The 23,643-nt window shown below is 39.9% G+C and overlaps 1 protein-coding gene across 21 annotated transcripts in view; it reads right to left on the reverse strand.

The window, feature by feature from the left end:
- The window catches only part of MCF2L (MCF.2 cell line derived transforming sequence like), a 161,170-nt gene that overhangs the window by 37,889 nt on the left and 99,638 nt on the right, over positions 1 to 23,643 (reverse strand). For 20 of the 21 annotated variants that reach the window (XM_080577107.1, XM_080577106.1, XM_080577095.1 and 17 more), the window contains 2 exons: positions 20,645 to 20,759; positions 2,308 to 2,398 (listed from right to left, as the gene is read on the reverse strand). In XM_080577107.1, coding sequence (XP_080433233.1) covers positions 2,308 to 2,398; positions 20,645 to 20,759 — 206 coding nt within the window. Of the gene's footprint in view, positions 1 to 2,307; positions 2,399 to 2,582; positions 3,236 to 20,644; positions 20,760 to 23,643 lie in introns of those variants that run through there. The other variant, XM_080577105.1, reaches the window with a different exon arrangement.

Raw genomic sequence — 23,643 nt, forward strand, 5'->3', positions numbered from 1 at the left:
TTGAAACAACAACAACGATTCTTTCTTTATTAGCTTTGTTTCAAAGCATACTTCCAACACCTACTAGTATTTACCAGTGTGTGTGGTTCACACACACATTTGTGTTTTATCTTATAGTCAAAACTCTTCACAACACAAAAACACACATTAGTAAGAATTTTTGTTTAGCAGCTGCTCACTGCTTACAAATATATTTTTTAAAGTTGCTAGGATATCAGTGATGGGCAGATGCTCTAGACAGGATATTCCTGTTGGGCAATGCTCCAGCTACTGCACCCTCTCCTAGCATCTCTGATCAAAAGGGTCAATCCCCTCAGTGTGATCAGAGAAAAAAAATCAGGAAAGGTGGCAGGGTAGACATTGCAGGAGCTAGTACAAATGAGCCAACAGCTGAAACTCTCTTCTCAAATAACGTGAGACTAATATCCTCATACACAGCAATAAGCTTAAGCAATCAGCAATCACATCTTCTAGAGATAACAGGCTTTCAGATATAAAGTGTTTTCTGAAGAGCCCAAATGGCAGTCTTCTGTTGGTGATCAAGCATCTGACTATATGATGGATAGGAGAAACAAACAAACAGGATTTAAGCCTCTAGTTACCCTTGAGCCACTTAAAATAATTGTCAGCAAAACCCAGAGAAACCCTCATGACATTGGCACAAGATTTGCGTTATGTTTTTTCTTCTTCTTTTTTAAATGAATGGACAGCAGACACCTACTTAGAGTTCAATTATAGCAAATACTATACTAAAGATACAGTGGACAATGGCAGATAAGGACTTGTCACTATATTTTTTTTTTTGGAATGGGAGGGTAAAACTTTCAAGCGTTAAGGGATGATGTGATTATTGTGAAACCCAACAGGAGTATTGCCACGTGCATCCACAGATGAAATACACACCCAAAGCTGAGCAAGTTTAGCAAAAGAAGCAAATATAGGAAAAGACAGTTCACCTAATAGGTTAGTTAGGAATTCAGTTAGGAATAATGATTTATCTTTTAAATAAAGCTCACAAAAGAATGAGAAAAAAGAGAAGTGACCCGTCATCAAAAGCACTGCAACCATCAGTGCACTCTGCACTTAAGACCCTTCCTCCAGGCAAAAGCATTAGGCACCAACACAGTCACTACAATTACAGTCAGGTTCTGCACACTGAGCTTCTAGGCAAAACAGTGCCCATTGGAGAAAAGTGATTGACAGACTCTAGAGATACAATCCTTTTTCTTTAATAACCCCAAGTTAAGCTATTGGCTTGCTCTATTGAAATCTGCTCAATGCTGCATCTCAGAAATTCAAAGTGAGTTGCAGAAGTGAATTTTGCTAATATTTCTGTATATTTTCAACGTTTTAACATCCCTAAAACATTTATCATGGAAAAAGTTGCTTTGCAGGTCATTACAAATTCATTTACAAAAGTTATATAGTGGAAGTACTTTTAGTAGTAAGTACTAAGTAGGAAGTACCTTTACCTTAAAGTACCTTTAAATAAGCACCTTTTAACTTGCAACAAACAAGCAACTCTTTGGTCAAAATGGGGCCAAACAAAAATTGAACTTATGTAATGAAGCTAAAATTTTGAAATGATGAAGCAATAAAAAAAAATAAAGATTCTTACAGCTCTGTCAGCACTTACTGGAAAGATTATAAATACTAACGATTCAAGCCAGGACAAAAAGAAAACAAGCAGTATTACAACCACTTGACCACTTGATAAATACAAATGTATTTTCCTACTTGTGTAAGAAAAACAGCTTTAAGATTTAGTTTTATATTCAAAAATAGTTATTAAAATGGAGTAGAGACTGAAAGTAGCAGTGTGGGGTTATAGATCGATGAGAGTGTGTATTTAAGATATTTTGGCTTAAAGGTAACCCTTGTTTTTATTCAAACATCACAAGACCATCTTTTAATCTTCTAAACCTGATTTTCTTGGACAAGAGGTAAACTAAGTCAGGCCCCAAATTCTCAGCCAGTGAGAAGCAGATCTGAAGCTCAGCAAGATGCACAGGCAGCCCACGCAAGGACTAGCTCCCACCTGGGAGAGCCATACGCCGCGTGCGCACAAGCACGTGCTCTCCAAGTGCCCTCTTAGGCTGATGTTATGAGCTGCAAACTGCATTAAAAGCATGACAAGGACACATGATGCTTGGCCCCAGTCAGGTGGGACACAAAAGAACTGCATACTTTGTGTCATATATCAGCTAACATTTTGCTGAAGAAAAAGTGCTTGCTGATTTTCTATTTATAAGGGAAAGGTTCAACATGGGAAGTTTTTTTAAGGAGTTAATGTAAAACAGTACTCACTGTTATCCGCAGTATGGAAGCTTTCACAGAGGTCCATTTGTCCTGTCTGCGGTCTATGACAAGGATAAATCCAATCCCAGCATCTCGCAAACTAAGTTTGGAGGAGGAAAGAAGGAAAAAAAAAGAAAGTTCAGTTAAAAATACTAATGAAACTCCTCTGGTTCTCTCATTCCAAAAAGCAGAGTTATAAGCTCGGTTAAAAAAAAAAGGCAGCTTGACCCTTTTGTGCAGAATCTTCATTATTTAAGGTATTTAGATGAACATATACTACACACCATTGGAAAGATGCAGCAGTCCCAAGTATGTCCCACAGAACTTCAAACCATATTCAAATCATGAATTGTTCTTTTTCCATGAAAGGTAATTTTCACATGTCTTGTGCAGGTATTATTTCAGATGAAAACAACACCCTTTGGTTCTCCATTGTTTTGGTGCTGATATAATCCCTGCTTCATGCTGTTTTCAACAACAAAGTCATTCTCCTTTTGCGTCTGCTTTCAACCTTCTGTTTGGATTGTCTTCCTCCTTACTAATATTTAAAATGCTTTAAAAACGCAGGTCTTTCTGATCATTCCACGATATTGCTCTGTGCATCTGAAATTCTCTCCTGCTTCCAGGTTACAAGCTTGTTTTCAGGTACATTTTGACATTCACCAAAGCAAGAAATCCCTGTGGCATTTAAAAACTCAAAGTCACAGATCATAAAAATGAGATAAGCTGCACTTCTCTGAAATGGAAACATCTGTGAGAAGGAGCACTCAAATCCTGGCGTACGGGTGACCTTTCTTGTTTGCCTGTGCTCAGCTGCATGTGCTACCGAGTACAAATAAAGGGATCTGCTCCTGTTTTGTAATTTCCCATCTAAGCCAATTGTGTAATGCCAGCAGCAGACCTTGCCGGCCAATCGCAATCAAAACGAAAACGACAGGCAAATACAAGGCAGACAGACTTGACTTTGTTTTTTTCTTGTCTATTTCGATGTTTTTAATCTCTCTGCTGCACTTTAATTGCAGATATTAATTTTACTGCAGGGCCTGCTGGCTCTACTATGTGAAGTTCTGGGAAATATTATGTATTGATTTGTCGTCATCGTACCTTAAAAATATAAGATAAAATCAACACAACACAATTTTAGGATCCTGTATTCAAAATTGCTGAATCATATGAAAATACCTGCTTTGCTTTATAGGATTGTGCTGATAGCATAATAACAGGAGGATGTCAAGGAGAATGAAAATTACAAGCATCTGGATGTGGCATCTAAAGCTGATCTTTAAAACTGCAAATTTAAACATGACTTACAGTCCATCCCCTCTCCTTTCGGAGCTGTACATCTCTCAGGTTTACAGACCAGATATTTTTGGAGGAACAAATAATCGGAAGTGCAAAGAAACATCAACACTTACTTTCTTTCAAAAGCAGAAAATAAGTCATTTTAACACAGGAATATTTGAAAAGCCACCCTCCTCACTGCCCACATTCAGCGCATGTTACTTAACTCTTGCCTCCGGGTTAGGATAACGCTGATAAACAACATCCGAGTGCTTGCCTGGTAAGCCTGAATAATGCTTGCAGACAAACGGGGCTTTATATTAGGAATATGCTTACCACTACAGTAAATTTCCACTATTTACTAAAGCTTCCCTTCTTCCTTCTCTTTCCTGATTTGAAGGGCAAGAGGAAGAAAAGGATCTAGATTGCTTTTAAGCATTTTCATGTACCCCACTAAAACTTCCCACCATTTTAATGTTTAGTCACTGAGCAAAATAAAATGCGAATAGCAAGCATGTTCCACAATAACCAGGTAACAAACCAAACTCGTTGGGTCGCACAGCCCAACGTGAATGAATGGAGTCCAAAACGTGCTATGACTTTTCCCACAACAGTTTGCATTTGAAAGTTTTAAGACTCCAAAAGAGCTGTTTTCCATAATCAGTGGAAGTCCCCAAGAGCCCTGAAATTTCTGCATACTTCCTTAGTGCGAAGCACAATCTCAGATCCCACAGAACAATACAATGTCTATATCACATTTCCAGAACCTACTGACATTGTTGTGTAACAGGAATAAAATTAAAGCCTCTGATAGAACAATCAGACTTCTTTTCAGGGCACAGGGAAGGACAGGCTCAGCTGGGGACCTGGAGAAGATTCGGACACCAGCTCCGCACAGACAAGTGTTCATCACCTGCCTCAGCACCTGACATTTGGCAGAGCCTAATATCAAAGACAAGTATTACCGAAGTGGGAGAGCTGACAAAGGAAAACACATCTCCAAGATAGCCCAAAAGGTGTCCTTAGCCAGCCTTTTTTGATTCAGAAGAAGGCTCCCCTCCAGGCTCAGAAATAAAAGTCACCATTTCCCAGTGCTGGCTAGAAGAGACTCAGCAGCAAAGTCTTGAGCACCTGACTTCAAGCCATTAGCCCTCTTACCAGGTTGCCTAAAAAATTAAATGCTCTGTTCTGAACCTTTCACTGAGTTATGTCACTCAAAAATACGTAACCTGTCAACTCCTAAGTCAAAATCCTAAGTCAAAATTTGACCCTCCCTGCCCTCAAAAACCTTTACATGTCATATAGAAGGATGTGAGACAGGAAAGCATGGAGAAAAACATAAAAGGTAAAGGAGAACTCCAACTTGTTACCAGAAAATATCAGAAAGGTAATATAGCAGTTCCCCTCACACATTCAGCTCTTCCTAAGTTTATGTTTATTACTTCAGATGCTCTGAAGGAAAGGGACTTTCAAACAGTTACTGTGGGAAAAAGATTTGTTACCCTGACGGCAGCGTCTCGTTGCAAAGGGCTGGTGATTGAGTCTGCGATCCAGCTCCAGCAAGTGGTAGGCAGGAAGCAACAAACCCAACTGAGACGTCGTGTACGACAAAGTTGGGAACACTAGGAAGACAACAAAGCCACGTATTCAAGAACAAGTAAACACTGGAAACAGGTCTGTTTGCCAGTCCAGCCTTGCTCAACTTCCCTGTCTTCCCCACCACCCACACCTGCATACACAGTTAGGAGACAATTTCCAAGACGCCTCCATTCTGTGATGAATGGTACTCCGGTAACACGCATGTTTTCAATTTTTCATTGGCTCCTGATTTAACCGAGTGCCACCTGCCCCAATTTCCCTCAGCTGTATTTGTTCCACTCTACCCAAATATTCATTTCCTGACCTGTTCCCCTCCATTTGTCAGAGATGAAAGCGTTTTGGCTTCTGTTCTGTGCGTGTGGCTCAGCAGAGGAACGGACGCAGCCTCTGATGGACACAGCCTGTTCCTGCTCACAGAGCTTTACCCCATGCCTTGCTCCAGTTGTGTTGCATTCAGACTTATCCCAGGTCTTCCCATGCATCTGTATCATGCTCCAATGGGTTTGTCACCACCACCCGTGTTTGCTTCTGTCATTTATCACTTCAGCCAGCCTCACTCCATGCTGCCTGGTCCCAAGAGCAGCTTGCTGCCACTGCGTCCCACCAGACATGGTGAAGCCCCTGCTCAGGCCCTGGGCAGGGCAGGACACTTTTGATAACAGACTACTAACTCCCAAGAATCTGTGACCTGTGATTTAGGCAGATTTTTCTGAAGGTATTTTCTTGACACAAAGGCCCTCATTCTCCTAAGCATCAAGTCCCCAACCAAAGGATAGAGACACTTGAGCTTCTCAAACAAAGGGCTGGTTCAGCCTTTGAAAGCACAGTGAATTGTTCCCTCGCCCCTTGGGAACAACCTGATACGTGGCTAAATATTAAAACAAAAAACCTCAGGTGAGGCATCAGGAATGGAAAGAAAATTTGGCAGCTTTATAAATGACTGGAAGCCAACCCTTACAGTGAGAAACAGCAGGCAAGCTTAGCAGAAGCACCTGCCTATTAGGGCTCCTTGACATTTCCCTTACAACCTCTGTTTTTTTATTGTAAATGCATTAACTTGTATCCGGTGTACTTTCTGAAAGATAAATTATAAGCTTGTAATTCCAATTCAGTGTTTCCTTCCTCTGTTTCCCTCCTAACACAAGAAATACATCACAAGTTAAGGTCTGTTCTTCTGTTTACTCACCAGCACAAAGAACAGAACATTTTTAGCAAGGCAGAGAAACCACCCCAGCTCTGCAGGGAATACGTCCAGCAAGCTCACAAAGGTCAAGCCAGAAAGGTAGAAAGCAGGGCAAGGGGAGTAGGGGCCGCAGACGACAGATAATGGGAGAAAATGCAGCACAGGGTAGACTTTCTGCTCAGTCCGCTCCCTCCTCCTTGGTGAACCAGTGCAACACCATGTGGGGATGGTGAGAAAGCGAGGATGAAGTACCTGCCCAACAAGCACTGGCTTTTCCATGTAGAGCAGGACCTGAATTTTCCACTTAGTGGCTCCTCAGCTTTAGATTATAGGGACATCTCCCTCCCTGTCTAGTTTGCAAGACTTATGATCTCATGCACCTGGGGGAAAGGGTGGGAGAGCTTACAGTACATAGGACTGCAGAAAGGAACTTCCCTCTGGGGTATGTGGAAGCAATTACATAGTCACCATCTGAAAGATCCCTGCATTTCTCCGAGCTATGGGTGGTGACAACTGCTACACAAATAAGTTCCTATTGCTTTTACACTGCTGTATGGAAACTGCTTGCAGTTGTTGCTCTTTCTTACCAACAAAACAGAGCAAATCTTCAGGTTTGTCACAGTAGCTTGATAATATCTTGTTTGAGGATGTTTGAAATGCAGGGCAACATTTCAGGTTAAGCAATTCCAGTTTAATACAAATTAATTTCAGTCTTAAAGTCTTACTATTAAACAGTTGGCTTACATTATACTCAGGATCATTCCCTACCTTGACTACATCTGCCTATACACACAAAAGAACTAGGAATTCTTGCTTTCAATGGCTGAACAGCTATCTCAGCAGTAGGACTTCAGTAGTACTCTGTGAGGAATTACTGCATCAACTACACCAAGGCAGAGACTGCAGTGAACTGCAGGCAAATCACCACATTAGAAGTGGTCTATGGATCCCTAATACCCCAGCTCTTAAAGCTTACTCACTCTGTAGCTCATCACTAATCATCAATAAGAATCAGTGACATGCAGACATAGCTTGAAGAAATGTAGTATCTCTTCAAGCTCTTCACAAAACCTTCTGGTATACAACCTTCTGGTATACAACATATAATATACAATACCCTTCTGGTATACAACATGTAGGCCCTATGTAGGAAGCACTGTGGAACTGGCCCATCTGCCCATCACCGACCATCCTACTGCACCACAAAAGGGGCAACCCTACAAGACATGGTGACAGATCATCTTAGGAATGGTACTGGCCACCCTGTCCATATAGCAGCTACATTTAGACTTGTGTATGTCATGAGAAAGGTTGTGTGGACCAGCTCTAAAAATTTTTTTTATATATATAATTCTTAAAGGTAGACTTGTGTCTAGCGCAGAAAATGATAAGTTGGAGCTCAAACAGGTTCATAGTATGAAAAGTAGACAGTCCTATAGCCTGAGCACTTCAAGCATCAATTGTTCCCATCATGCCCTAATGATGAAAATCCTCCCAGCAGCTACTGCTCTGAAGGCAGAATGGTATCATCCCATATATATATCATCCTATATTCAGCCATCAGAGCACAGGTTAGGGTAATCAAGAACAGCATTCCCTGTTACTTTGCTTAGGAAGAGGCTGTAGAAAACCAGACAATACTACCAAGGTTATCATTTCCCAAGAGAAACTTTGCATCCTACATTTTAAGATGCGTTTCAACTGATTGAATCTCAGCCACTTCAAAGACTACTTCCCATCTCTGCTGCCACTGCAAAGGATGTCTTCCAAGGGAAGTGAGGGAGGGGGGGCAAGAACTTTCTTTATCCTAAATGTCTCACAGATTCAAAAAAATGAAAACATCAATGCCTTGGCAAGGAATGAAAGCAGAGACTTGCCTTCTCCTTAATGGCTTTTATAGGCTCTAGAATACAGTCAGATAATAAAGTGAAGAATGTGGTATTAATAAACCAATCTTTGCTACAGCAATTATGAAAAAAACAATCAGTCAAGCCCTATGGTGACAGGAACTCTAAGGTTGGTTTCACGTTAGCTGTTTTCATACAGGTTTTCCATCAAAATGAAGAGCAGCAACAATTCCCCCAGCATAGCCTTGTCCCATGTCTCCCATCCTTATGCCCTTTATATAGGAAAACCAAGACTTCTATTTAAGTTTTCGGTATGTTCTAGACGATGCAGTACTTCCTAGAGCAGAAGAATTCAATAGTTTATGAACTCAAAGAAAAAAAAGTTAAATCGTAACATTAAAAAAGTCTAGTACCTAGGCACTGGTAGTAATTAGATAGCAGTTTCACTGTCTTTTAATTCTTCATCGTTCATTATTGCAACACCTACTTTGTTTCAAAACTGGCCAATCCATCTGATTCCAATACAAACTGGGTATTATTATTTTTTTTTTTTTTTAAAAAGGCAGTAAGAATGAGAACACAAAACAACAACAACAAAATCAGATTTGACACTTTCCTGTAACTTTTGAAAGGTATTCTACTTCTTAATTTTCACATATATTTTTACTTGATCTAATCTTTGTATTTTGATCTTTGACAGCTTCTGACTATCCAAAGTGAGACCGAGATTAATGACTTCTTACCCTTGGTAACCACAACGCTTAAGGAAAATAAAATGGTTTTGTGCTTTCTTGAGTAAGTGATGGAAATAGGAGGCTGTATCATGCTCCACAAAGCCCCAGTTTGAAAGCTTCAGATATCACAGGCTTTTATAGCTCATAATACCCAGCCTCACTGTAGAAGGCACACAAAGAAATCAATTTAGCGATTACAGGAACTGAAATAAAACTATAAACCAGGCATTGTTTGAGCTCTACACTGGACAATGAACTTGCTAGTTTCAATTGGTAAGGGAGCCTGTAGGTTTTAACACAGTATCTAAGCTGAATACTGCTTTGTAATGCTGCTGCCATTTCAGATGTTTTCTAAAACCCGCCACTTAAATTAGTACTTAAAAGCATTCAACTGAAAAATAGCCTGGAAAATAAAAATGCATTATAATGCTTTATAATGACAACATTACAAATGGTATTCCAAATATATTTTGTAAATGCACAAATCATACTTACACACCTAAGGCAAGTTGGAAGTGTTTTGAAAGCCAGAAGGTAGTATCTTCCAACTAATTATACTTGCTCTAAATTATCAAACTTTAAAATTGCATTTGCTATTTTTATGTCAGAAAATTTGTGTTTTGCATTGTTATCAAAACATCAGTGGCAAAGAAAAAAAATCTGCCAAGAAAATAAATAGAATGAAAGCATATTCCCAGAAGATGGTTGTATATGCAATTGCATGATACTGTGATGACATTTAATTGTTTTGACAGAAAATAGCATTTCGGTGCCAAAGTCTGCCACAGATGTATGACTGCACACATCCGAGAACAGAGCTGTTCCTAACAAGCATAACGTTTATGAACATACCATTTCTGAACACTCAAGTAAAGCTCTTTGGCTATCTAGCAGACCTCCAGAGCTCCCAAAGCAAACTGGCATGACATTTCAGCTCCAATTCACACCGTAGGCCTGACATCTCAGTTTGGATTCCCCCAGGAACCACTTCCTGTTGAGGTGTATAACCAGTCTATCAGATATCACTTTTTAATCCAGTAACATTTATGAGGGAAACAAACACACACAAACCAAACCAAAACCATAGAAACAATGAAGAGTGCCCCATCTTGTTACACATGGGGCAAAGTTGGAACACAATGATGACTTCTGCATAATTAAGATGGAATTGCTAACACTTCTGTCGTTATTTTTTTTTTTTTTAACCCATATCTCTTCAGCTGAAAACTCTGAAGAAGTCAGATAGTGCAGGAAGCAGAGTTGAGGACGTGTCCATTGCTTCTGGTCTCCTTGGAAAACCACCCCCCTAGAGCATAGCATCCATGAACAGGCTCAGCCCATGCTCCCTGAGATGCCCAGCTTGGTGTAAAGTCACCGCACTGCAGCTTTATATCTCTGTACTCAAATCCCTGGAACTTGGGCAAAATTTGCCATCTCATCATTACTGTGTTTAACTAGGGAATTCCTGTACAGTGCTTTGACAACAGGCTATTGGTCTAGAACTATTTGTTATTTTGGATTATTTTGGATTCATTTTTGGATATTTTGGATTATTGGGCCATTTCACAGAGAGCTGAAGGCACTTCAACTGCAGAAGGAAAAATATACATAACCCAAATTTAGGCTGACAATTGTTCATAAAAAAATGACTGGAAAGAAGGAATTCCAGCAAAAGAAATTAAAAATGAAGCACTCAGAAGTGCTGCTATCCAAGGGCAGCCTCTAGTGGTCTGTCCAAAATCACTGAAATACCAAATAAAAATGTTTATATATAAAGCTCCTGGCAGTACCAGCTGCATTTCACCCAACACAGCTTATGTTGTCACACCCCATAACAGGAATATAACCTGTGAGTAAGGAGACAGCATTTCTCATTGATTCTTACATTTATAGTCTGATTTTAAAAATGAAATTAAAAACTGCTTTCCCCTAAACAAACAAACAAAAAACCACAACTAAATCGCTATAGATGCAACAACGTGCATACTATACTGCCCTCATTTTCATTTTACGATGGAATTTTTAGAATAAATGGATTTTTAAACGTGCACTGAAATCACAGCATTTGGACCTTCTCTTTACTTTGATACTTACTCCCTTCTCGTCAGAGAAACTGATGAAGCTGCATGGAAAACCTGTGTCTTTCTGTTGGAGCTGAACCTGTTAAAGTTTCTCATCATGAGATAAGGTTCAGATAAGAAATTTTGTTTCCCTCCCCCCCCATGCATTTGTCCTTCCTTCTCCCTTTCCCAGTTAACTCTCCCTAAATCTTATCTAGAATACCACTGATGAAAAGCTTATCTGTTATTTTTTAATATCATGCTTACTTTTGGTCTTGGTTGTTGCTAGTTCATGCCTCAGGAATATCTGAAATATTCATACCATATTTCATCTTGCTCAGAATTGGTCAATCATCAGATACACAAAATTGAACTTCAGGATCTCACAGCAAGCCAGCAGTATATACGAAAAGAAGAATTTAGATGCATGTTGGGTTGCGAGGTGGCATGAATAAATAATAAGAAAAACGTGTTAAGCAAATGGTTGTAGTTTGCTCCTGAGGCAGAGAAGACTAGCAGAATCACAGAGCCTGGAATAGGAAAACAATGAAAATGATTTGGGGAACTTTATAAGCATAGGCAAGATAATTGGGCATTAGTCTGTGTCAGCAAGAGAGACCTCGAAGGCCGTATAAGCAGGCAGACAGAGCAATGAATGCAACTCCAAAGAGCTTTGTCTAAGGGGTTGACAAAACTTCGGACATCTCCAAGCTTCACAGCGTCTCCTGCAATGACTGCAGCCCAGAATGCCAAGTCTGGTCATTCATATCTACTCCAGCCCTACCCCTGTCCTGAAGATCCTTCACTCACCACAGGACTGTGACCACAAAAGCTCTTTGCATCTGCTTTCAAAGCAAGAACCTGCCAGGAAGATGGGTTCCTATCAGAGACATACTGTAGATGAGGCGAGTGCCAGCTCACTGTGATCAGGAAAGCTGCTCTTAAGCCTTGGTCCCAAAGGAAAGCAAAGGTCTTTATCCTGCACAGCAGCACGTCTCTTGAAATCATGCCACACAAACCCTAACATGGCTACTTGAGGCACTTGTATACAGCACTGCTTGTGCTTCTTGGCCAAATAAGCAGCACAGGACCATAGTTTGTTTATTTTTAAGCATTTGCACTGATTCATATAGCATGCACAATCACATTTCTCTTTGCCTCCCCACTCAGCTTTAGATATGGGGGTCCCTATCTTCTCCATTATCTCTTATTATCTCCTGCTCTACCACCTCATAACACACTTGCACTTTCATGCCAATTCCTCCTTAAAATAAATGAAAAAACACACAAACATTTGCTGATTGGAGCACAGTAAGGCTGGCTATATTCCATCATATATGCCGACATCCCTTCTGCTCCAAAAAGCTTATGCTGTCGATGAAGGGAGATGAGGGAATATAGCCAATGTTAGAATAAGAACTGAAGCATCCAGGCATCATCTTCCATATCCGCTTGTATCACATACACTGATTTCCTTTCCATCAGCCTTTTTGTACAGTAACTTAGCAAGTTTCACACCACTAAGGAATCACGCACGCTAAAATCGGCATGGCTTAGATGCTTTTCCGCAGGTAAACGAAATAATCATTAAAAGACAAAGTCACTGCTTAACAGACCCTCTTTTAATGTGTGAAGTTAACTAGAGTACGTATTTTTAGAGAAGAACTTTTATTTTCTGACCAGAAAATTCAGTGTAATTTCTTCAGGCCACATAGAATTGCTTTTATAAGGACTGAAGAAAGACAACAATTTTGAGGACTCATTTAGACTTAACCACAGATGGCTGAAGTAGGCCACGTTATCCTTGAGGGACAATTAAGGATAAATAGGTCAGTAAAGGCGAAAGGGCTCCATGTTGGTTAAGCTTAAGTAAATATGAACAACAGAAAGCCCGAGCTCTCCTAGCTTTAGAACAATCAAGTCTGATTCCATAAAAGCATTTTTACACCAATTCAGAACTATGACATTGGAATTAAACATATTTCCAGTGCACTTCAACAACCACTAATGCCATTGCACGAAGTACTGACACACATTTTCTAGAAGGCTGCATGCTGTGTTTTAGGAAGGTGAGTTTATACTTAAATAGGGTGTTAAATTCTCTGCAGTTTAGATTAGACCTAATGAAAACTCCAGCATGAGGTCCAGCATTTTACTGATTAACTTCCTCAATTTTACCTTGTCTCCCTACCAGATTAAGTTTACCACTGGATAAACTGTGTCATGCATACAGAGCCTATATACTACTCAAATCCTCTAAGCCCTGAAGGTGTAAGTGGGATTTAAAGAATCCCCTCAACAGGGACGAACCTTAAAACAAGTTTAATACATTCACAAGGTGGACATCAGAACACCCATAAATTGCCCCAAACCCAGGAAAAATTCAGACTAAGTAACACACTGAGCTTTGACCTAATGTCAAACAACATATCTGACTCAAAAGCTCCCGACCACCACTTTACCTCAGGATTCAACACTTCAAACGTAAACCTTTACATTTCTTTTCTGCTTACAGGAACATATGGCATTTACAACTGTTTGGCAGCTGTGCTCAGAGAGGAAGGGCACGCACAGCATGACAGATTTTGCTGGAAGCCCTGGGACGTACTCACTGACGAATTTGAGGGGCTGCCAAGGTAACAGCAGGATACAGGTTCCACATCTTTAGCCTGGATTGTAATCTGACAAAGAGGAGAGTGTGGAAATGAAACACAGATGACACAAATAGACACTGAAGCTGCAAAACTGTTGCTCAGTGTGTCAGTGTGAACTGACAGGGTGTCTGGTTTTTGGCACTTCTTACCCATTATGTGGTGACATTCGTCCCCGGCACTCTATAAAATAGAAGTAGTTAACTCTTAGCTAGCAGTGGGCTGCTTATTTAGGTTGCAGATAAATGAGGTAACACGTGTGGTTACTCTCCCACACTGGCTCTTCAGAAGGTCGGCCTGGACTATGAAGGACTCTTCAGGCCCAAAGACAGCGTTACCCTAACGCAGGTGCCCCAGGTCGCAGGGCACAGTGGTGAAACCATGCTAACAAGACTGGCCAGACCCAAGCCTGCTCCACACACAAGCTCTGTGCACACCAAGGTTTGTTAGCTCCATCAACATCCACACCATGATGTGCCATGGTCATCCAGTCCCTAGCTAAATCCACCTCCTGATGCTTTGCAGTGCTCATACTAATGAAGTCTTCTTGGACGTGAGCCCCCTGGGGAGGCTTAGTGAAGATGTTTCCTTTTAGTTTTTTGGCAACCCGATGTTATCCCAAATGACAGAGAGCTGGTGCACTTACTAAGGAAGGGTCTGGAGCTCGCCAGGCCATAACAACAGAACTTTATAACTCCCAGACGCCAACGCTTTGTGAAGTTATCTTGTTCCGTTTCGTAACTTGGCCAGGCTCGCTCCCTAATTTCACACACCAGGCGGTACCACGAACAATAGCATTTCTTAGAACACCACACTGTGTTCAGGCCTTTGTAAACCATCGGGATCTTAAAGACGAGGACATTCTCCTGGGCAGGAAACCGACGGGGACAGCTTTCAAAACAGGAAATAGCAGAACATGACAATTTAACCTGAGATACGCTTAGGATCATGCAGCAGGACAGAAGGGCATTACAAACAGAGGCTGTACAAGGCTCTGTCTGAATACAAGCACAAAAGGCCTGTGTATTGTATTTAATAAGCAGCGTGGGACTAGAATTGGCCACGACAACTCGAATTTTTCTAATCTATACCATTTCTCTTGAAGGGAACTTTGTATTTAAGACAGTGTTACACATATAGAATATTAATTTTTTAATCTCTTGTGACCACAAAAATTTTAGCTTGCCTTTTTTTTTTGTTCAAGGATGAACCTATAAGAGCAATGAAAAAAACATTAAAGCCATATCCTTTTAGTTTCTCATACAGCATATTGTTATCAGATTGCAGTAGAAACTGCTAATTAGCCTGAAACAAAGCCATATGTTTGAAAAATCCTGTCTTTTTTTTTTTAAAAAAAAACACTGCAATTATCTAATTTATTTTGGACCAAGTTCTCATGTCACACCCCAGATTTTGTCAACTCATTTTTCAAGAACACACACGCATTGGTAAGTTAATACAAGATGTTAAGTGTCAGCTGTGATTGATAGAAATAAGCATGTATAACACTTGCCTTCAGTGTACATCATAGATTTTAGAAGTCCATTTACTAGGATAAATAGAAAAAGTGAAAAAATATTTTCAAAACAAAGAAAAAAAGAGAAAAGCATACTGAATGCCCTGAAATAACTTAAGGGTACATCTGGCAGTTGCTTTAGGAATCTATTCCAAACTTGAATGGAATATTCTTCCTCCACTCTTTGTATATGTGATGTAAAAGGCACATCTCACAGGTGCCTCTCCCACTTTGCAGTAGCAATGACAGACACTGTGTACGGAAGTCTTCAGATTTTTATTCAACAACCTTGTCTTCCTACCCAGCTCAGCAGCAATCCCCAAAGGACTCACCAGTAAAATAACAGGAGGCATCTTTCTCTGCAGGCTCTAAAGAGTATCAGACTGGCTACACGGACATTATAAAGTGTCCTCAAAGCATCTCAAATACAGGCAAGACTTGGCTCACTGCTCTCTGCTGAAAGCCAATTGACTTTAAAGATCCTCTCTCCTACAGACACGTACCTACAGATATGAATTTACTCAGAAACTACATTGTTAAAACCTATTAATTCCTGAAGATCAGTACTTATATCAAAAGTATTTGTAGTAATTTAACGTTGTAGTTAAAGTACTCTTCCTGTAAGGCGTTGCCCTAAGTACATTACATACTGCCATGAATTCCCCCTCTTTCATCTTCGGTACTACAGGTATAAAACAATAACAAAAGTCACTTGAACTAAGTAAAGGAAAAAAAAATAAAAAAATCATTCTCAGGAAGAGAGTCCCCAGCTTTTAAATACAAAACATTTTGTATTTCAATAATAGTACTAAACCCACCAGCTGCTAAAAGGAAGAATCTGTTTCAGAAGTATTAGATATATACCTTTACAACGTACATCTCATTATAAAGTGAAATATAAAAGGATGGGCTATACTCTCCCACTGTCGATAGTTCTTATCCTTAATCCGTCATTTTTTCCTGATACAGCAAGGATTTTTAGTACACATGGTACATAACTGTTGTCAAACAGCATGTCAACAACCTTGTACTGAGTATTTTGAGATTATTACAAACCATACATGAGGTACTGTACTTTATCTAGCTGTCTATAGAACATAGTTTTCCTTGCAGTGTTAGCAATCTGAGGGAGATGGTTCAGCTTTTTGTTTAATAATATACGATTGCACCAGGGTTAACGGTGTATCTTAAATTGAAATGAGATATTCCCTTTCCACTGTCTCCTTTCTTAACTTCCTCAACTTATCAGACTTCCACATCTGAGCACACACTGATAGGTCTGCTGTTTGCATCATTTTACTCCACGGTCATCTAAGCTGGTAACGTGCAACTTATAATAGTTCCATTTCTGAATGCAAGGTGACCCATGAGATATTTAACTCTTCATTGTAGCAGTTCACTAAGAAAGAGACAAGAGAACGTTTGTACAGGAAAAGCTTGTTAAACTCAGTGTTTAGATAGTATAGAATAATAATTCAATGAGAAGGGACAAGGTCATTTTTACACCTACGCAATCAAAGGGAATAGTAACGACATGTTAAGAGGTTCTGGTTTTTCTCTTTTGACAGGAAGTCCTTAGCTAGTCTTATTACCAAGACTTTTACTAGTACTCCTTTCACTTGAGAACAAATCTTGAAAATCTGATGCCACTGCTAGAATTTACTATACTAGTAAATATTTTACTAGGCAAAAATCTTCTGCGGAACATAGAAAGGTCCTTTCTTATGGGGCTCTTAGCAGTTTCTCATTGTCATTCCCATGAAATATCATTTCCCCTAACACATGACTGCAGGCAGTCAGACAATAAGCTTTGAGTTATTGCTGCCAACCCCTTGCTGTGATGGGGAATCTTGTACAGGGCCAAGTGGCACAAACAGCCTAGCATGTTTTCCAAGGAACTGTTGTGGCTCCAGACGTGTCCGTGCTCCACAGGGCTTTTCTATGAAAAAGCCTCTCTTCTTCCCCTGAGTCAGAACAACCAAGAGACAAAGTTACGTATTTCATAAGCTAAACGATACTGATCAGTAGAGGATTCCATGGATAAAAGCTGTGGGCTGCATTTTTACCCTTCCTGTAAATTTGTATATCTTAGACCTTTTTAATAAACTTGCAAAACAAATAAATGATTAACTATCTGCCTCTGCTTCCCTCAAAAGCAGTTTCCAAAGCATCCAAAACAGTCTTTAAAAATGTTAGCCACTGAAAACTAAGATAACAAAAATCCTGCCTTGTGACAACTTTAACAACACGAGAAATATCAGCAATTCAAAGAAGTTCACAATACTGCCCTCCTTTGAGGTATATGCAGTCAATAGCTTATTGTTGGCAGAAGATGTTTTATGAGGGAATGTATGCTGACATCTGGTTAGCAGCATTTCTGCAGTTTGTTGTTCCTATACACCTACCCAAGGGCTTATAAACAAAATTTAACACAGTAAGCTTGTAACACCATTAGAGAAGATGTCAGGGATGACCAAAGCCCTTGGAGATTACAGCAGTTCTCAGGCACTAAAAAGGTCCCAGTTTTATCAGCATTTTAACAGTGGCATTAACACTTCACCTTAAAACTTGTAACAAAAAATATAAAAATCCAAGAACATAAAATATGGTTATAGTCATAAAAGTTAGTATCTTGCTTTTTATATCTACCTAGCTGAGCTATTCTCCTTGGTTTACACAGGATGGTGATCTAAAGAATTAGAAATAAAAGCAAGAAATAACAAAAACATCCTACAAGAACAGGCAAACTTAAGAAATGGCTGCTGCTGGCTGGATATGCATAGAATAATTATCGGAAGCTAGGGGAAAAAGAACAAAAAAATCTCCAGAAATTCTGCTCCCAGAGTTTTAATTAGTCAAAACGTGCTCCCACCAAACTGATGCTCTGGGATGCCTTCAGTGCTCCTCCCTGGACCAGATGCTGTTTGCTCCGCTCAGAATTTCTCACAGGAACCCCACTCTGTGAAGAAGTTCAGTGGGCCACAGTAAAGCGCCTTGCCAAAGGAGGACTCTCAAAAGGAGGAGCAGATGTGAATTTAGCACATAATTATTTGTAATAACAGTATTCAAGAAAGATACTATCAAGGGAGGCTTAGCACCACACAGCTTAAACAACATAAGGATAAACCAAGAAAATTAAGCTGACTGTTGGCTTCACAGCTCCTCTCCTGATTACCATATTCCTGTTAACAAGTTCAACCAGGACAGCACCTCACAGTACTGTGCTGCGTATAACCAGCGTTCCCTGAAAGGGAATAGGTCCTACAAAATAATTAAGAGGAAAGACCTTTACAAGAAGACCATTTGTTTACTGCATATTCACGAAGAGAAATAAAGCATGTGTGTGCATGAGGGAAATCTGCCATGATTAGTTTCAGACACGAATTCAGCACGGCCCATGCTGAGTTGCACTGAATGTTGTCAGTGAGAAGAATGAGAAAAACAGCTTGAGACCAACATTTAATCGGAGTTAGACAACCTGAGTTTCTACGGGTATTTAACCTGGAAAACCACATAGCCCGATTTGGGAAAGACATAACAGATCTCTCTTCATACCATAGTCCAGGCTTGAAGGGATCTCAGGAGGTTTCCAGTCCAACCTCCTGATCAAAGCAGGGCCAACTCGAGTTCGGATCGGGTTATTCAGGGCTTTGTATGGTCAGGTCTTGAAAACCTTCAAGAATGAAGGCTCCATGATATCCTTTGGCATCCTGTCTCAATGCTTCGTTATTCTCCCAGTAACAAATTGATGAACCAGTCTTTCACCCACCTAGTAGGCCCCCTGTCAAGACTGTAACAACCCAACTTGGACACAAGGCTGCTGGGAGAAGACTGTGGAAAGTCTTGCTAAAGTTGAGACATGCACAGCCTCCCCTCATTTACACATCCAGTAATTTCACCATAGAAATAGGTTGATCAAGCACAATTTACCATTGTTTAATCCATGCTGGCTACTTCCCAGCACTTTCAGCTTTCTTGTGCATATAAATGTGTTTTAAGAGGACTCACTCCATAACTTCCTGACAGACTAAAGTGAGGTCAACTAGCCTGTAGTGCTTCAGATCATTATTCCTGCCCTTTCTGAAGATGAATACGATATTTGCTTTTCTCCGGTCATCACAGTCTGTGTCTGATCTCAAAAATCTTTCAAAGATGATAAAGAGCTGCCTCACCACACCATTAGCCGGCTCTCCCACCACTCTAGATATAGCTCAGCTTATCCCAAATACTAGTTTTGGGTCAAGATTTTTCAAGAGATCCTTAAGATCCTCACCTGTTGCTAGTCATTCTCAAACTCAGATCCTGTCTCTAAGCACAAAGGCCTGGACAGACTGTCAGAAAACACTGATGAACTCTTTGCTTCAAGCATCTCAGCCTCATCTGTGTTGGCTGCCACTAAAATACCCAGCCCATTCAGCACAGGCTCACATTTTCTTTCTTCATTCCTTTACTGCTAATGCAGCAGGTTTTTTTTCTGGGGCGTGCTGTGATTTTCCTGAAGCCACCCCTGTGTGTTCAAGCAATGTTTCTGTATTTCACCTTTGTAGCCTGCCACTACTTTCACCTCCTGCATACTGTCTTTGTACTGCAGCTCAAAGTCACCAGTTCCCCACTCAGCCAGATCAGTCTCCTAGTATGTCTACTCATTTTCCAAGATATACCATTCTTGTGCTTGGACGGTGCTGTCCTCAAAAACTTGCCAGCTTTCCTCAGCAGATTTACTCTTCAGAATTGCCCTCCATTAAATCTTACCTGAATAGGCCAGTCTGTTCTCTTGAATTCTAGCATCTGTACCCTACTCTGCTACATACCTTTTCTCACCTCTGTCAGGATCTTGAACTATTTCGCTAACAGATTTTCAATAAAAATCACAATCTTTGTTGAGCAGCCCATTGGCAACACTATCCCATACCTTCTAAGAGAATCAGGATTAATTGCTGGGCCTGCTTAGCACTACTGGTCAGATTTTTGGAAGTGCTACAGAGAGTGTAGCACTTAATTGCTGAGATAATGAAAATGAAATGAAGCACAAATGGTTAGGACAAATCCCAGTATGTAACTATGCAGTATTCCCTCACCCTGAGTAACATCTTGAGTAACATCCAGGAATTAGCATATCCTGCCAAAATTGTATATGTTTTCAATTAAAACACACAACACAGCACTTTAAAATCCATCAGTGCAAAAATATGAAACAAGAGGAAAACTTCTATTACGGAATCTATATCCATACCTACCAGAAAGTAATTTCTTCTTTCATGCTCTAGATGAATGATATATTGCTATTTATAGTTTTACCAACTACTACATTAGGCTGTTCTCACTAATCAAGACTCTTATTGACGCTGCATCACCTGCTGCATTTGCATTTTCTTTAATTAAATACAAGCCTGACCTCTACCCCATGATATGTGTTTCTGAACATAAGAAATCCTTTATTGGATAAGAATTATTTTCTCCTGGCAGGGTGCTCACCTTGGGATGCTGGTGAGGTAGGTCAGGACATTCTGGAACTCCTTCTCTGGGATCTCGCTGAAAGCTGGGTAGTCTGGAAATGTGATAACAGGGCATCCATCTCCCCCTCTTCCACCTACAAAAGAAACAAGAAGCAGGCACATTTACATAAACGTCCTGTTACCTAGACTGAAATTTCCCAGTAACTAAACTATTGTACTTTTTCTTATTTTGATGCAGTGTTCATCAGCATGGACACTATTTATTCTGAACAGTCCGATCTCTTCTTCAGAGCTTACAAAGGTTTATAGGAAGAAATTTATTACACATTAATTTTTTCCTGTGCATGCTAAGTGTCTTGTGTGAACACAATTTGGACACCAGATGGCAGTGCATCTTTCATTTGATAAATGCCAACAGCAAGTAAATACAACCCCTTTGGAGAAAAATGAAGTAATTTAGGGGAAAAAAAATAATAATAATTCAGAACTAAGCAGGCAAATCTCCATCTTGAACCAAACTCAACCTTCTTACCAGTTTGAACTCATTACTGCAACCTTCCCCTCAGCTAGGGGAGCTAGCTCTCTAACATATCTATTTTTAGGTACAATTATACGTTATTTTCAGCTTTCCCCTGGTTACTCGCTTTGTTCCACTTAGCTTCTATAAATAGGTCATATGAAACAAAAGAAAAAGAACAATACTCTTGCAGGACACAGCCTAAAAGAAGAACCACAGACCACGACTTTCAGGAAGTTCCCAGACCACCAACAATTGTCAAGGGCAAACGCGGAGCCATCCAGCCTTGACACAGCCTACTATTTTTCAGTTTCTATTACACTCACTGGTGGCTATCATGGGTGGGGACGACTCCATCCTGCCTGTAAATACACTGTTGTGCTCTGATTACGTTAATCCAGTATTTTCCTGACGGGACACTTGAGCACACCTATACCTCCCAATGCTGCTCAAGTGCTTTTCCTTACAGAGCCTCAGTGCTGCAGAGCTTAGAGCCAGGTGCTCTGAGCTGCTCTGCATAATAAATTCCCCATAATTTCAGCTCTAACATCACTGGCCTAGAGAAGGCACTTTCTATATCGCGACTTGAAGTACACGATATTGCAACTTGAAGTACACTGCCACAAATGAAAGACACACTGCTCTAGTAAAGCATTGGTTACTTGCAAATGAGCATTTGTCACGGCAAGTTACATAAAGATCACAGAACATACAGCCAAGTAAAAATCCTACATTGAAGTTGTGTTGGTATGAAATACTAATATAGTAGATGAGTTCGTTTTTTAACATGTCCTTTATTTCAGAATGAACTTAAGGCAGCAAGGAATGTGTTTTTTTTTTTTTTCTTCATTCAGAACCACTTATCCTTGTTTCACCTCTGCAAAAGCAGCATTATGCAGTTTAGTCCTAACTTAGCTGTGTAAAATGTGATTTTCTTTCCTTCTCCCAGAACTAAGCCAAGCCACAGAATTTTGGTGTGAGTAGATAAAAAGGAAATTGGAGTTTGGAAAGCCAGGTTTGTTTGGTTTTTGGTCTTTGTTCGTTTGTTTTAAGTGAGTGGGAAAGCAAGAGAGTGACAAAAATAAACAATTTGACTTCTCTCATCCTTTCCAAAACATGTTTTTAAGGCAAAAATTTAAATATCTTATTAAAACCAATTCACATAATTAGCATTTCAGCATTACAAACCCAGTTACAAAAAAGACATGAAAACTAACCTGAACTCCATGAGTGCCACAGCTCATGACAATAATTCAATTTGTACAGAGTCATTTAGAGTCATTTTTTAAATGAGCAACTGTAATATTCACACAATCACAAACTGTAAAAATCATAATCCGAAGTCATTTAAGTGTAATTTATTTATTTATTTATTTTTAAAGAAATCCAAATCTGTTGGTAGAGTGACTGCATCTACTTAGCTCACAGTCATGACAGCTGCAAAATCATCTCTCTCCCTGCAATTCACCCTCCTGAAATGTCCACCACAGCTGTGGACCAAGCTGAGCTTCTTTGCTGGCCAAGTTCGATTCACCATGCCGCACACAAGCCTACTCTCCTATTGCTAGGCGTAAACAGGGATGCATTGACTTGTTCAGCTGGAGTGTAATAATTGTGTGTGTTCCTAAGACAACCCAGTATATCTTTGGGAGCATTTTCAATCTAATCTCAGGTGGGTTTTGTTGTTGTTTTTTAATTTATTTTTTTTTCCTGAAAGGATATTAAAGCTCCTTCTTTTGGAAGATACGTGTATACACACACGCACACACACAAATGCTATCATGACTATGCAAGGGAAAACGTTGAAAAATGTCTGGTATTATTTCTTTTTGAGGTATTCATCAAATGCCACCTGAGTGCCAGCTTTTGTTTTTGGTTAAAGAGCAAAGAGCAGAAGAGAATACACCAGTCCTTAAGTACCTGCAATCAGTCCTCACTCATTTTGTCTGAAATGGTTTCCAAGAATTACTTGAGACTGGTCTCATTACATTTGTAGTTGCAAGGAACCACCTCCAAATGAGAGACTCATTATTTTTCAGTCTAAAAATGGAAACACCATAGAAGTGAAGAGCACTGAAACGTATATCTGCAATTAAACAAAAACAAAATACCACTTTACATGAAGTAGATCCACTTCCACCCTATTTCCGTGAGCCTTCATTAAAGCAGTACTTTGTTATTAACTCATTTACAACTGGCTTTGCAAACCTATTCAACTGAAGCTTCCAAAACAAATTTGATATCAAAGAAAACAAATTACCCATGTGAAATGAAAGTTTTTCAGTGGATAAACCCCTACAATTCCAGTAGACTTCCAGTGAGGTGGGGCTGCCTTCTAAGTAGATTAATGGCCTTGGTCTGCAGCCAGTTGTTACATCAGTGACAGCCCTGTATTTTGGGGGAAATATGCATTTTGAAAATACGTTGAATTGCATTAGCTACACACGTTAGGTAGCAAAATGACTTAATTTGGGTTATGAAATATCACATAGTGTTCCTAA

Source organism: Anser brachyrhynchus (genome assembly GCF_964034855.1).
Source record: "Anser brachyrhynchus genome assembly, chromosome: 1".
NCBI lineage: Eukaryota > Metazoa > Chordata > Aves > Anseriformes > Anatidae > Anser > Anser brachyrhynchus.